Source organism: Polyergus mexicanus, unplaced genomic scaffold (assembly GCF_030449975.1).
Source record: "Polyergus mexicanus isolate NDT 795.1 unplaced genomic scaffold, iyPolMexi1.0 SCAF_19, whole genome shotgun sequence".
Classification (NCBI taxonomy): Eukaryota; Metazoa; Arthropoda; class Insecta; order Hymenoptera; family Formicidae; genus Polyergus; species Polyergus mexicanus.
Window position 1 is genome coordinate 3142501 of NW_027223339.1, and position 13583 is coordinate 3156083.

Here is a 13583-nt window from a genome sequence, read left to right on the forward strand (position 1 = left end):
TATAGCAAAAACTATTATTGTAGAGTGTCTATGAAACGAAATACTATAGATCGGAATATGCTTTTATATATTTTTTATATTTTGATATTACCCAAGTCCTCATCCTTTCTCATCAGGACTTGGGACCTGCAATGGTGGAGTTACCTTAGGGGCTATGTACATATTTAGACTTATTTACATATTTACACTCATTTAAATATTTACGTTTTACATACTTGCGTTACATACGTTTGGTATTTTTACACACTCATTCGTTTAATCTTCGTTAACATCGTTTCCACGTTCATTGTCTTCAACATATACGTATACTCAATAGAAAGTGATGGTTAAAAAATTACGCGGGCATGTGTATTTATGTATTTACCTTCCTATACCTACTTAAATACCAAACAAGTACAAGGACATGTGCACAACGAGCGACAGTTCTGGCCGAGGGGTGCCTCACTCACCAAAAATTTGTACATGTATTGCGAATTACCGGGAATTACCCAAGTAATTCCATGTAATACGCCGTGTAATTTTAAATAATGCGACGAACAAATATACATTCGAGTTCAACTATAGAAGACGTACTTTCGGATGAAAGGTCATCGTTTTGAGTTTTTTTTTTTTATTTATTGGCCCTTAGGTTGACACTCCTTTTATTTAGTTATTTTTTAGTTTTAAATGACATTTCTCTAGACATTCCTCTTACTCGTAATAATCTATCTGTAGACAATCGGTGCCGCATTTTGTATCACAAAACCGACATAGTGTCGATTTTCTTACCAACAATATCTTATTTTTAATTTATTTCATTAAATTTAAAAAATTATCTTTTTTTTCGCTTTTTATCTATTTATCTGAAATATTAATAAATTATCATAAATTTGATTTTCAGATAATTATTCACGCGTATCTAAAAGACGTTCTAAAGACGTTATAACGATATTATTCTTACTTTTTAAGACGTTTTAATCTTGTCTGGGTTATTATTGTTTTGTGCTGTAGGACTTTGTAAATGAATGCGATATGCGACGTAATGCGAATTAATGCGTAAGTGATTCCAGAAAAAATGTACATGTATCGCGACAGTGAGACACCTTTCAATTCTGGCACTTGTCTTACACTGACAGTAATGATGCTTGACAGTTTCAAGTCCTTCTTTATCGAGGTCTAGTAGAATATAAATGTAATTTTATAGTTTTGTCTAAAATATTATATTACCATCATTTCAACTATAAACGACTCTTTTGCAAGCTAATGGTTTTAGATTGCAATATCTAACGAATAGATTTCACTTAGTTGTCATTATAAATATCCATGAATTGAGATACTTTTAATTATATAAAAAGAAATCACAAGTGTAAGTGATGTGGAAGAAATTCTACATCATTTTTACAGAAGATTCTTGGAAAAATACTTAGGAAAATGTTTTAAGTTTAATAAAATTAAGTGTAATAAGTTTAATACTTTAATAACGAATTTTTAGGAATCTTCGTGAGTCTCAACTACAATCAATATCCAGATTCTTTCATATTTATTATCCATGTTTAGTGTACAGAGAAATGGGGGGGGGGGATGAATAGTTGACGATGATAAAGATGGAACGATCATTTTCACATCAAGTACTCGGGGGAAGAAAAAAAAAAAAAAAAGAGAGAGAGAGAGAACTTTGTATCCTATGAGATGTATGCATATATGTATAATTTATTCCTCTCCTTTTTCGCCACTATAAAATAAACAATCCCTTTACCCAAAATAAAACAGAAAAAAAAACCTAATTTATTCTATAGCGCAAATAAAAGCCACGATTTTAATAAAAACATAATGGGAGAAATTTGCTGAGAAAGTGATAAAATTAAACGTTGCTGTTTTTTGTTTAAAATATGTCTCAAAATTTTTCCCGGACACACTAACAATAAGACTATTTTGCAAGCTATTTTGACTATGATCTTCAGATTTAGCAAATGAAATTGAGAAAAAAAAAAAAATCAACGATTCCTGCATATTCTCCTTTGCATGGTATTCGAGGTATGTATGAGAGATAAATTAAAAAATTGCACGATTACATTATTTACGTGATCGCGATGGCGAGTCGTTCAATAATTGTGACCGCGAAGGCGACGCTAAAATGAATTTGCATCACGGGTGATTGAAGGTGATACACGTGTTGCCGCAACGTTAATAAGAAATGCGTTACCACACGTGTAACACACCGCGAAATCTCGATCGGCTCGTTATTTCGAAGACAAGATATCGGACGCGACGACGCTCGAACGCGGAACACCCGACGCCGACGCGTTTCCTTTTCGTCGCTTTCCTTCTTTTTCTTTTTTTCTCTCACTTCTTCCCCTTCCCTCCTACTGACGAATCAATTCCACGATGCGCGGCACGAAATTCTCACGGGATCTCCCTCGCAATAAATTACTACCCGAGGACATCGGTCTGCCGACCTCAGCGCATGGAACGTGTTTCTCAGTCGTCGCACTCGTTCGTGTTTGCACGATGACGAATAATCGAGTCCTTCGCGATTAATATACACTCATGCGGGTATCCCAATTTCGCCAACTGCTCTCGAGCAGTTAAGCCATTATACGCATAACGTATTGAATGAATATTTTGACTAGTACTACCCTATTTCGATTTTTTTTTTTTTTTTTTTTTTTTTTACAGCTTCTTACTTCTCATCACACATTTTATTCCCGACGACTTTGATTGCGAGTGTAATTGAAATAGGGAAAAATATAAGAGAAATGAAAGAGTGTAAAATTCGTTGGTGGAATAAAAGTTGTTAAAGATAATATGCGATTTATTTATCTGCGTGAATTATGCGTCGTGCAAAAAATAGCGAATTTGATAATTAAAATGACATTTTTCATTTTTGAATAATACACATAAAATATCGTGCTTCTTTAATCTTGAACTTGTTAGAAATTCATATTTAATTATCGCGATAAGTGTGAACAGTCATTTGAATTCGAATAAGAGGGAAAAGAGATGCGTGCCGACTTACCGGTTTCGGAAAATGTCTGTCGTCTTAATCGCTCCATACTTCTGGACTGATGGTAGCAATGATCGTTGAGGGTGTTGTTCTTGATGGTGTTGCTCTCCATCGACGCCTCTCGTTCTTTCCTCTCTATCTCCCGACTATCCTTCTCCTTCCTCAGGATATAAGGCCGCCTGATCTGCTGACCGGGGCTCTCGCTCCCCGACCCCGACGTGTCTCTGCTCGCCGATGCCGCCCCCTCCGATATATAGTCGGATAACTTCGCATGTACCTTGTTTTGACCGTTTCGGAAAATCGGCTCGTCCTCGTCTGCTTCGGAACTCTGCGGCGATGCCGATCTCGGTGAGTCGCCGTCGCTCTCAAGATTCTTGATAACAATTCGAGTAGAATCTTGACGGGAATTATTCGACGGCGTATTCGCCAACGAATGCGCCGCAGATAGAATCGTAGTATTGACTAAGGCATGCGCCGCGTGTGCTTTCAGAATGCTCCTTCTCGGTGTTATTCTTTGACCCCTCGACCACCATTGTGCGTTCTGTCTTACTAAGGTCGGTTTACTGCTAATATGGTCTTCATTGGTGCAGCGATTGTCGGGCGTACTCGTATTCGTAACCAACGAATTGAGCGAGTTCAACGTACGATTGAGAGAGTCTTTTCGTAAGAATATCTTGTGCAAAGGATAATCGGGACAACACGTTTCGCGGCCGGTTAAATCCTTGTAGGTCTTGCCAGTAATGCGCAACACCGAACAGTCATTCCAGCAGGTAACGAAGGAGTCATATCTGTTGCACATGTCTTTGTTTTGAAAAAAATTCCTATTCTCCAACTTTCTGATTTTGTCATCCACCTCGTCATACTTTCTCCTTTCCGTCCAGTCTTTTTCCCTTTTACACGATTCCACTTCCTCCTCGGTCATTTTCGGCTCAGACCAAATTTCTAGAAAATTAGAAAGATTAATGTTTATAATTTTTTAAATAAAGATGTTCCTTCTATAAGCTTCTTTACATTATATTAATTAATAAAATTAAATATTTATTGTGCGTGTACTCAAAAGTTAAGATTCATATCTTCGTCTCTATTTCATATCATTTTTCAAACAAATAATTTATTAATCTTGTTATGGCAAGAATATAAAAACATTACATTTATATTGCCTCGTAAAAATTAAATTGATGAAAGAATAAGATCAATTAAATTACTAAAAAGTGAAAAAATTGAATTATTGAAAAAAAATGAATCAACAAAATTAATGAAATTAAAGTCCTCCATATATGTTAAATGTTCTGTATTAAATTCATCAAATTTCCAACTTCGCGCACGCCAACATTATTTCGCAATAAAAAAATAAATGTTATTAAAATGTTATGATAAAAAAAATATATTATATATCTTCTACATACTTCTTAATTTTAAGATAATTTTGAAATTAAAATATACTGATACCCGCTATTTTAGAAAAACTATGAAATTCCACGTAAATGTCACAAATAGATTTTTTTTTTCTCGAATGCAGCTATTTAACGATCGCGAGAAAAATATATTTATTTCCTAATACTTGCCACCGCGGATTGCAACGCTTTGCTTCATCACGATAGCGTAACACGCGGAATTGTAGTAGCATCGTAATGCCAATACATTATTGCGTGTGTTAATAATAAAATAATAACGCGATTAACGAATTTGCAAATACGAATGGAGATCGTGACGATCATGTGTACAATAATATAAAAAAGACAGTCTTCGTTACATTCAACTCTCCATCGCGATTTCCCCTCCCCTTCCCGTTCACAAAATTTTTTTTAGAATCGATCAAACGTTATGTGCGCACACGTAAAACAATATAATAATTAATCAAATATAGATATAATCTAATATTTTTTTAATACATAATTATTAATAATATTCATTATTGCAAATAACATAACGACAACTCGAATTCATTATTTACGGGAAATTATCCCGATTAGTTAGTAAATGACACACGATTATAATGACGTCACAATGCTAAAATAGTTTCTTCTTTTTATTCAAAGAAAAATGTTCTAAATTCTCTTTTACTTATATATTGGATGCGGTGTTCAATCGTTAAGAGTTTCTTTGCGGTACATTTCGTTATTAGATGTATGCAATCCTTAACGTTACTTTCTAACCAAGCACGTGTAGCACCAGTATCCTACATCTTTTTTTCAATCTACGTAATTCGATTTAGCATTTCGTAAGCGAGGAACACGTGATACAGCTTGCTCCTCCATACGAATAAATAACCACGTACAATTTGTACATGCGTTTACCCAATGTTTTCCTTGGTAATTAATTAGAACAATTAAAAATGATTGATCCAAACGAATATTACGTTTTATGTTTATTTAATATTAAAAACATGTAAGCAACAATGTAGAACAAGAAATATATGATTACATAACATATAATTGATCTTTTTATAATACTAAATATAGATAATAATCCTATAACAATCCCATACCAGATTTTCAAAAGTTTAACTTGAGACCTAAGCAAAGAAGATATGAGCGAAAGTAATTTTTCTAAATAAAATGCGATTGTTCAAAATATGCGGAAGAGCCAATTATATTACACGATGATTCATTTCTTCCAACATATCTCTCAACACGCTGGGTTTCGAGATTGCAATTTCATCTAAATAGCAAAATTACGGATGACGGTGTGCGCGGGCGGTTTGCGCGCATGAATGACATTTAGAAAGATTAGTCTACCAATATTTATTGATTCTAGAATATTTTTCTTTTTCCTTTCTCATATTCACGCAATTTTATTAAATCTTTAATTACATGTATTCTGACGATACTCTTTATGGATATAGCTTTTGTTACATCTTGTCTCAATTACTTTTTAAATAGATTCAGTACGCTAAGATAATACCCCTATCGAGCTAGCCCCTCTACCTTGCAAAAATAAAAAAAACAAATAGCGTGCAATTATGAGCTATTTATGAGCTTTCATATCCCGCAAATTAAAAATTTTGAGCTCGTTGCACTACACAGGAATTTATTATTTTTAAGAGGTGGGGGGGCTGAGTCGATATTGACTCAGCCCCCCCACCACTTAAAAATAAAAATATTCAATCAATCTTTGCGGCAGAATTAGGAGCTATTTATGAGCTTTTAAGCTAATATAGTTTTAATTTTTGAGCTCATCCCCTTAACCCATAAAATCACCCTACGTCTTCCCGGCACAAGAGAGAACTATACTCAAAATCAAAGAAATTAATTATTTTCCGACTAAATATTGTTTATCGATTTATGAGCTCGTAAAATACGCGAATTTCGATTATTGAGCTACAACCCTTTTACAATAAAACCCCAATCACATAAAAATCAAAATCACATGCAATAATAATATAATAGATAAAATTTCTAAACAAAATTGGATAGTAAGAATTGTTATTAATTCATTAACTTTATATCCTTTTGAATAGATGTAAGAGAATTATTAAATGTGTTGTCTTGTAATACAATTTAAATATCTGAGATCTAAGATTAAGATTATCTGCAATAATCTTTTATATTTCACATATCAGTATTAATTTAATTCATAAAAAAAGAATTTATAAAAAGAATATATACTAAGATTCATCAAAATATAAACTAAACATTTGCGCAATTGATCTAATTTTTTTTTTTTTTATTTATATGCAAGATATGAAAAAATTATTGAGTTGCATACTTTGGTCTATCAAAAAATTGATTTAGACATAATATATAAATTTATTATTTTATAATTATAATGTATAATTTTATCATATAGAAATATAATAGTAGTTCTTGCAAAAAAAGTTACAATACAATAATCAAAATGCACGTACCGGAAAAATGTGGGGTGGTTTTATTGTAAAGGGGTTGTAGCTCAATAATCGAAATTCGCGTATTTTACGAGCTCATAAATTGATGAACACTATTTAATTGGAAAATAATTAATTTCCTTCATTTTAAGTATAGTTATCTCTTGTGCCGGGGAAATGTGGGGTAGTTTTATTGTAAAAAGGTTGCAGCTCAATAATCGAAATTCGCGTATTTTACGAGCTCATAAATCGATAAACAATATTTAATTGGGAAATAATTAATTTCCTTCATTTTAAGTATAGTTCTCTCTTGTGCCGGGAAGACGTAGGGTGATTTTATGGGTTAAGGGGATGAACTCAAAAATTAAAACTATATTAGCTTAAAAGCTCATAAATAGCTCCTAATTCTGCCGCAAAGATTGATTGAATATTTTTATTTTTAAGTGGTGGGGGGGCTGAGTCGATATCGACTCAGCCCCCCCACCATAAATATTAAATTCCTGTGTAGTGCAACGAGCTCAAAATTTTTAATTTGCGGGATATGAAAGCTCATAAATAGCTCATAATTGTACGCTATTTGTTTTTTTATTTTTGCAAGGTGGGGGGGCTAGCTCGATAGGGGTTAAGATAATAATGATTGCTATATCCAATTATATTCTGCAATCGATTCACTTCATATAACGGCATATAATCTATAAGACATGATAAAAATGTAAGTTCTTAGAGAAAGCTGGGAATAGAATTGATAGATTTATCTAATCTTGAAAAAAAAAAAAGAGACAACACACGAAATGTATTTTGGAATGAAAATGATATACAAGGCGAATATAATTTAAGATAATCTAAATATATAAATAAAGATATCATTAGGGAAAAAAATTAAAAGAAAAAGCAACAAAAAGAAAAAAGGTAGAATTAAAAAAAAAAATGAGACGACACAAAAAGAGAAGTGACGAAAAGAGAATTTAATAGAGAGAGGGAGAGATTAAATGTTATATGCGCGTATCGTATTATACTTTAATTTTAATATAATTTATCAATATCAAAAGTCGCGTAATAATTTTACTAAAAAAAAATTTATAAAGAACCACTTATACAAAAAATATACAATAAATATAGAGTTGGCAATAATAAATACAGCTGGAAAATTATATATATCTTACGACAGTCCTTAATCTCATATTTTGGACAATATTGACAGTTTCACGAAGAAGAAGTTTAAAGGTAACCGGTGTGGGAGATCACCTTAGAACAGCCTTGAGAGCCAAAGAAAGATTATTTCGCCAACTTGAGGATGAAAAAAGATAAACGACTCCCGTTCATAGCTCCGATCACGTGAACAACAAATGATCGCGCAAGCAAACAAACGTGTATGAGAAACGAAAGTATGTAATTGTTGGCTATATCGCTCACGTAAGATATTGATGAAAATTCAAGTTCTTATAAAAGCAAAAAAAAGAAAGACACACATATATGCTCTCTTTCTCTCTCTCTCTCTCTCTGATACAGGTATATTTAAAATCTATGAGAAAATAAGTTGCATGGAAAAGAAAAGATTTCATTGAATATATATTTAATCTTTTTATCGCATCGCTTGACGTATTATGTATTTTACTATATAAAAAGAAACTTAAAAAGATTAAAGTAGGAAATAACGAAACTTAACGGGTTGCAAAATATATTCTGTATAATAGGATCACGAATAATATTGTCAATATATTCCAGAGTGTTCTGATGTCCCGAATATCTCTCTCGGGTGCTGGCACTCGTATCTATCAATCAGAGTCGGTAGTCAAAATCGTTGTGAACGACACGCATGCGCGCATTCCAATATTATATTATTGCCATACATGGCAGATGATGATTGATTGTCAAATTCGTCAATATCCGATTCTGCAATGTAAAACTTTTGCTAATATAGGACATGTATTGCAAAAGTAAAGATATTTTTTTTTTTTTTTTTTTTACGTAATACAGCTTCAAGCTATCAATTAAATTTACGAACCAATTCGATCTAAAAACAATACTGTAGAGCGATATCGAATCTCGGATTTCTTATACCCGTTTGATCCATTGACACCATTTTCGATTTTATAGTTTCCACGCGGTATAGATGACAATAGAATGAAATGATTTTAACGCGTAGAAAATATTTTGATCTTTCTATCTTTCGCATGGAGATCATCTTTCTATCTGTCGCGTTGATTTCAATTAATTGTTTAAAAGTCTAAACGAAAAATTGTATAAGATTATGTAAAATGATAAAAAATGCTACTTTTTACACATAATCATTATCTTGTTTGATTGATTGCCGTTCGCGATAAATTAAATATAATTGATTGCGGCTTGCATGTAAATATATAAGACAGGTCAGTAACATCACACATACACACACACATTCACATATATGTGCATGTAGAGATAGGTTAGTACTATGACGTCATAGAGACAGATCCGGTGTCGCGGCGTTGCCAGCGATACAAGATTTTTAAATCGCGATTAAAAAGAGTTCACTCAGTTTTTTTTTTTTTTTTTTTGTTATAGATGCTATTTTTTTATAACAAAAATATTTTTGAACATTTTTATAAATATTTTATGAATTGAATTTATATCATTGAGAGGGTCAGCTGTAAATCATTTATTACTAATTAAATATTAAATTACTTATCGTAACTTGTTGTTAGTACACACACATTATTTAATATAACATTTAATATATCCTACGCGCGCGTTCAGACATCAAATTCAATTTGCTGGATTTCGACGGCCAGCGAAATTTATCCCGTTTATTCGCTCGCGTGACACTTCGGGTCCAAGGACGTGGCTCTATCGCGATCTTTCCCCTTTAGGAAAAGCAATTTCGCCGGCGGTAGAAAATCGCCGTGTATGCGTTTGTGCGCGCGCAAGTCGACGCGGAGAGAAATTATTCGTACGATCTGATAAGGGGAGCGCGGGGCCGCCTCTCGTCCGGACTTTCGAAAATCTACGACACACACGCAACGCACGAGAGGGACACGAGGATCACCAATCGAACGTCTTCGTCGCTGCCTACACAAGCCGCGAGAAAGACCGGTCCCAAGTTTAGATAGATAGATATAGATATAGGTGTGTGATCGGTTTCCGCCGGCGATATCGTTATCGCTCGAGCGCGTAACGAGCCGACAACTTTTCCGTCGAATGGTAATTAAGCACAAAGTAGAGTCCGAAAAGCCGGCGCCCGAAATGCCAGAAAATTGACACGCTCGTAGATCAGAGTGACCGGGACCGCGCGATTTTTTAACTTTGATCGACGAAAGCCGCAACACGCGTTAAGTGAACGACTATCTTTTACCGGCTTTTATCACACGTTCCATCGGTGTGTCGCTGAATAATCGGGTCAGAGTTAAACTCGCAAAAAGAAATTAGCAATTCTCGGAAAGTAAGATAAAAAATATATATATATAGAACTAAAAGATTTTTGGCAGCAAAGTTTTTAAAGAAGTTGCACGTTTGTGATTTTCAAAGAAGGAAAGAAATAAATGCACATTTTTTTCTCCATAGATAGCTAGATGAATGGATAAAAACGAAGATGCGAATGAATTTTGTGCACTTTATAAAATTAAGAGGAGAGAAAAGGAAGAGAGAGGATGTCTAATTTTATTTCTGACTTGAAAATTCGAGAAAAAGTGTACGACAATACTTTTAAATACGTAGATGTTCTTCTCGAGGAATTAAAGAAATTAACAAACATACAAAGCAAGGAAAATGTAAGTCTTACACGTGCATTCAAGACAAGTTCGACACTAAGATAATTGTTTAATTATTATTTTTAATGGTGAAACTGTAGTCGTGCAAAAATTTTCAAATGGAAAAACAAATAAATACGATAATATCCTTCCTCCTTTCCACACCTTCCCAATGAATACACAAACGGATAAAAGGACAAAACGAAAGACCCATATATTTCTTCTTTGAGAATCAAAGACCGAGAACATAAGCGACAGGATTCCCCGGCTACTTTCATACTAAATTAGATCCCGTACCCACAGAAAAGATTTCCGGATCTAATGCTATTACTCTTCAATCTATCATAAAATAGGATCGATATAACGACAATCATATTTATTATTGAAAAAAGAATATTTTAATCTTAAATGGAAAATTCTTAAATCTAGAATAAAATGCTCTTGGTGCTATCCCGTTAATTTTCTCACAAAGATGAAGATGGAAATTTGTAGCGATCTAACATCAAGTTATTCTAAATGCAAGAATATATAAGCTTAGATTTGTATATGTTACTCTTGTCTCAAGATAGTAAGACAATCTTATTTAATTCGAGAGAGAAGAAAAGGAATTACTGATTTAATTTTAAAATTGTTTTATTTTTATACCGCATAAGGTTGCGATACGATTAAATATGACAAGAATATTTTTTATAACTTTATTAAGAAGTACGGTCGCGTTTCGGGGATGATATTATTCGAGAGGGAAAAAAGCCCGCCGGACATCGACCGGACGAGCAAAACAGATTTGTCGCGAGAGAACGACGATTCACGTTCTCGTTTTACGCCCGCTTTGGAAAGGGCGGCTTTGAGTCTTTTCGTCGCGTGTATAAATAAAACTTGCGTTATCGCCCTCGGATCCGGCCTTACCTCCGTCCGTTTTGTTTCCGCTCGCGAAACAACGCGAGCCTCTTGCCGACGATTCCGTCACGCTTCGTAAAGAGCTTTTAAAGAACGCCAAATCGGATTCCTTCGAGCGAGCGCGCGCGCGCGCACGCGCGCATTCCCATCGATTCCCGATAAATTCAATACGAGTCGAGCACGAGACAGATAGGAAAGTTCGATGAACTTTCGTCGGCGAAAACGTGCGCAAATATAATTATAAAACATATTACGCGTATATTATATATTTTCTAATTGCGAATTCTAGCGTCTTCGTTTCATCTCAATTATCGATTAAGAATTCCGATTCGCGACGACGACGTCAAAGTTAAATAGAGAAACGGCAAGATAAAAACTTGGAGATGTAGACTCGAAAGTCCCGGGGATTCCCATGTCGCGAACGAGACCCACTCGCGATTGATCTCATAATCGAACGAAATCCGAGCCGGATGTATAATGTAACGCCGCCCCGCCCATACCGAGGCAAACGATCGTCTCGTACATATTACTCGGGGAGGATAAATAAGGAGGAAAGAGATTCGCCCCACGAATGGAAAGCCGCTTCCGACAGTTCGCGATTCCATCGATCGCGGACGAGCGGCCGCCGAGAATAGCGGCGTCGCGCGCGCTCCGGATCGAGGGAGCGTCGCGACGCTAAGACGAGCGTCACCCCGCCCACGCGCGTCGAGAGAGAGAGAGAGAGAGAGAGAAAGGCGCGCCGCGCGAACGAGATTCCCACGATATCATGCGTATACGAACCGTCACAACGTGGGTCGTCCTCCCGTAACTCGTTCCTCCCGTCTTCCGTGGAATGTTCCTCTATGAGGGCATTGATTTTCAACTGCGCCTGATAAGCTCGTATAGCCTGGAGATGGTAATCTGGTGACAATCTTTTCCTACGCATACCCATCTCCCGCGTGACGTAGCTCCAACTATGCATTACATCCATTATTAATAGCCGATCAATATCCACCAAAGATTCAATCGAATCCGTATGAACACACTTTGCACTTCACACCGATCACTCTTGAAGACAAGACACGTTCGATTATATATATATATATATCTCAACTATCGTATATATTTATATATAAATATATTATATTTTCACTATATTTACACTTGCGTAAACTTTTCACTGTTCCTTGTTACTCGTCGTACGAACGAATGTATGCGGAGGTGAAGCTGCGCGCATGCGCGCGCGCGCGTAAATTCGCAAGTCGTGTAAATCGCACGGTAAGCGTGTGTATCTTATAGTATCCGGTGATCTTGCCGTTTGTACGTCCTGCTCGCTTTCCCGGTATTGTCACGCCGAAACGATACACCACCACTATTGTTACTACTACTACTATTACTACCGTTGCTACCGCTACTGCTCTTGCCACTATCGTATTGTGTCGGGCAAGGGATGAATTTCATTCTCGGCGCGATTAGGGGAACACAATTAGGCACCGGTGGCTTTTCTCTCGTACTGTCACGCGCGCGCGCTCCGCGACGATCGGCCACGAATCGACGTTCACTCCGAAGCCGGTCAGAGGCGACTGAACACTCGCGACTCGTCAGTATATATGTTCCATCTCCGCAGACGTCTCCTACCACCACCATATTCGCTCCCGCCAGGGCCGTCGCTCGTCTTGTTGCGCCTGCGCAGTGGACAACAGGCACCGCGGTACTTCAGTTAAGGATGTAATATTCTACAAAGATATCGATGTATTATATCCTAATTATTGCATTCATATTATATTCGTAATGCATCGATCGATAGATAAAACCTAAAGCTCGGCTCTTCCAAAAGCAATTTCCGACGTTAACAGATATATTAAGACTTTTTAAAAAACTATAATATAATATTTCCAGCTTCTCCGTTCCTCAATTTTTATATTTGCGTTAAAAATTTTATTTAGCTACATTTTCAAATTTTGGATATAGAATCGTCCGTTTTCTATTTTAATTTTAATACTTAACAAATTGCAAAAAAAAAAAGGAAAAACATTGTTCTTTATCTAAAAATAATAAATTTAAAGCTTCTATTAAAGATGCTTATCTTATTTGATTATCTTTTATCCAATCAAAAACACTTATAATAACTATAAATTATGGTTAAGTTTAAATTTGCATAATTGTGCGCTCAAAA

The 13583-nt window shown here is 35.3% G+C and overlaps 1 protein-coding gene across 1 annotated transcript in view; it reads right to left on the reverse strand.

Moving 5' to 3' along the window:
- Nucleotides 1-12983, reverse strand: part of Myc — a 31856-nt gene extending 18873 nt beyond the window's left edge. Inside the window, exons 1-2 of the mRNA XM_070311322.1 lie at nt 12209-12983; nt 2996-3925 (exon numbers count right to left, since the gene is read on the reverse strand). Of these exons, the coding sequence (XP_070167423.1) occupies nt 2996-3925; nt 12209-12398 (1120 nt within the window). The 5' untranslated portion in view covers nt 12399-12983. The remainder of the gene's footprint in view (nt 1-2995; nt 3926-12208) is intronic.
- Nucleotides 12984-13583: the final 600 nt, after the last annotated feature.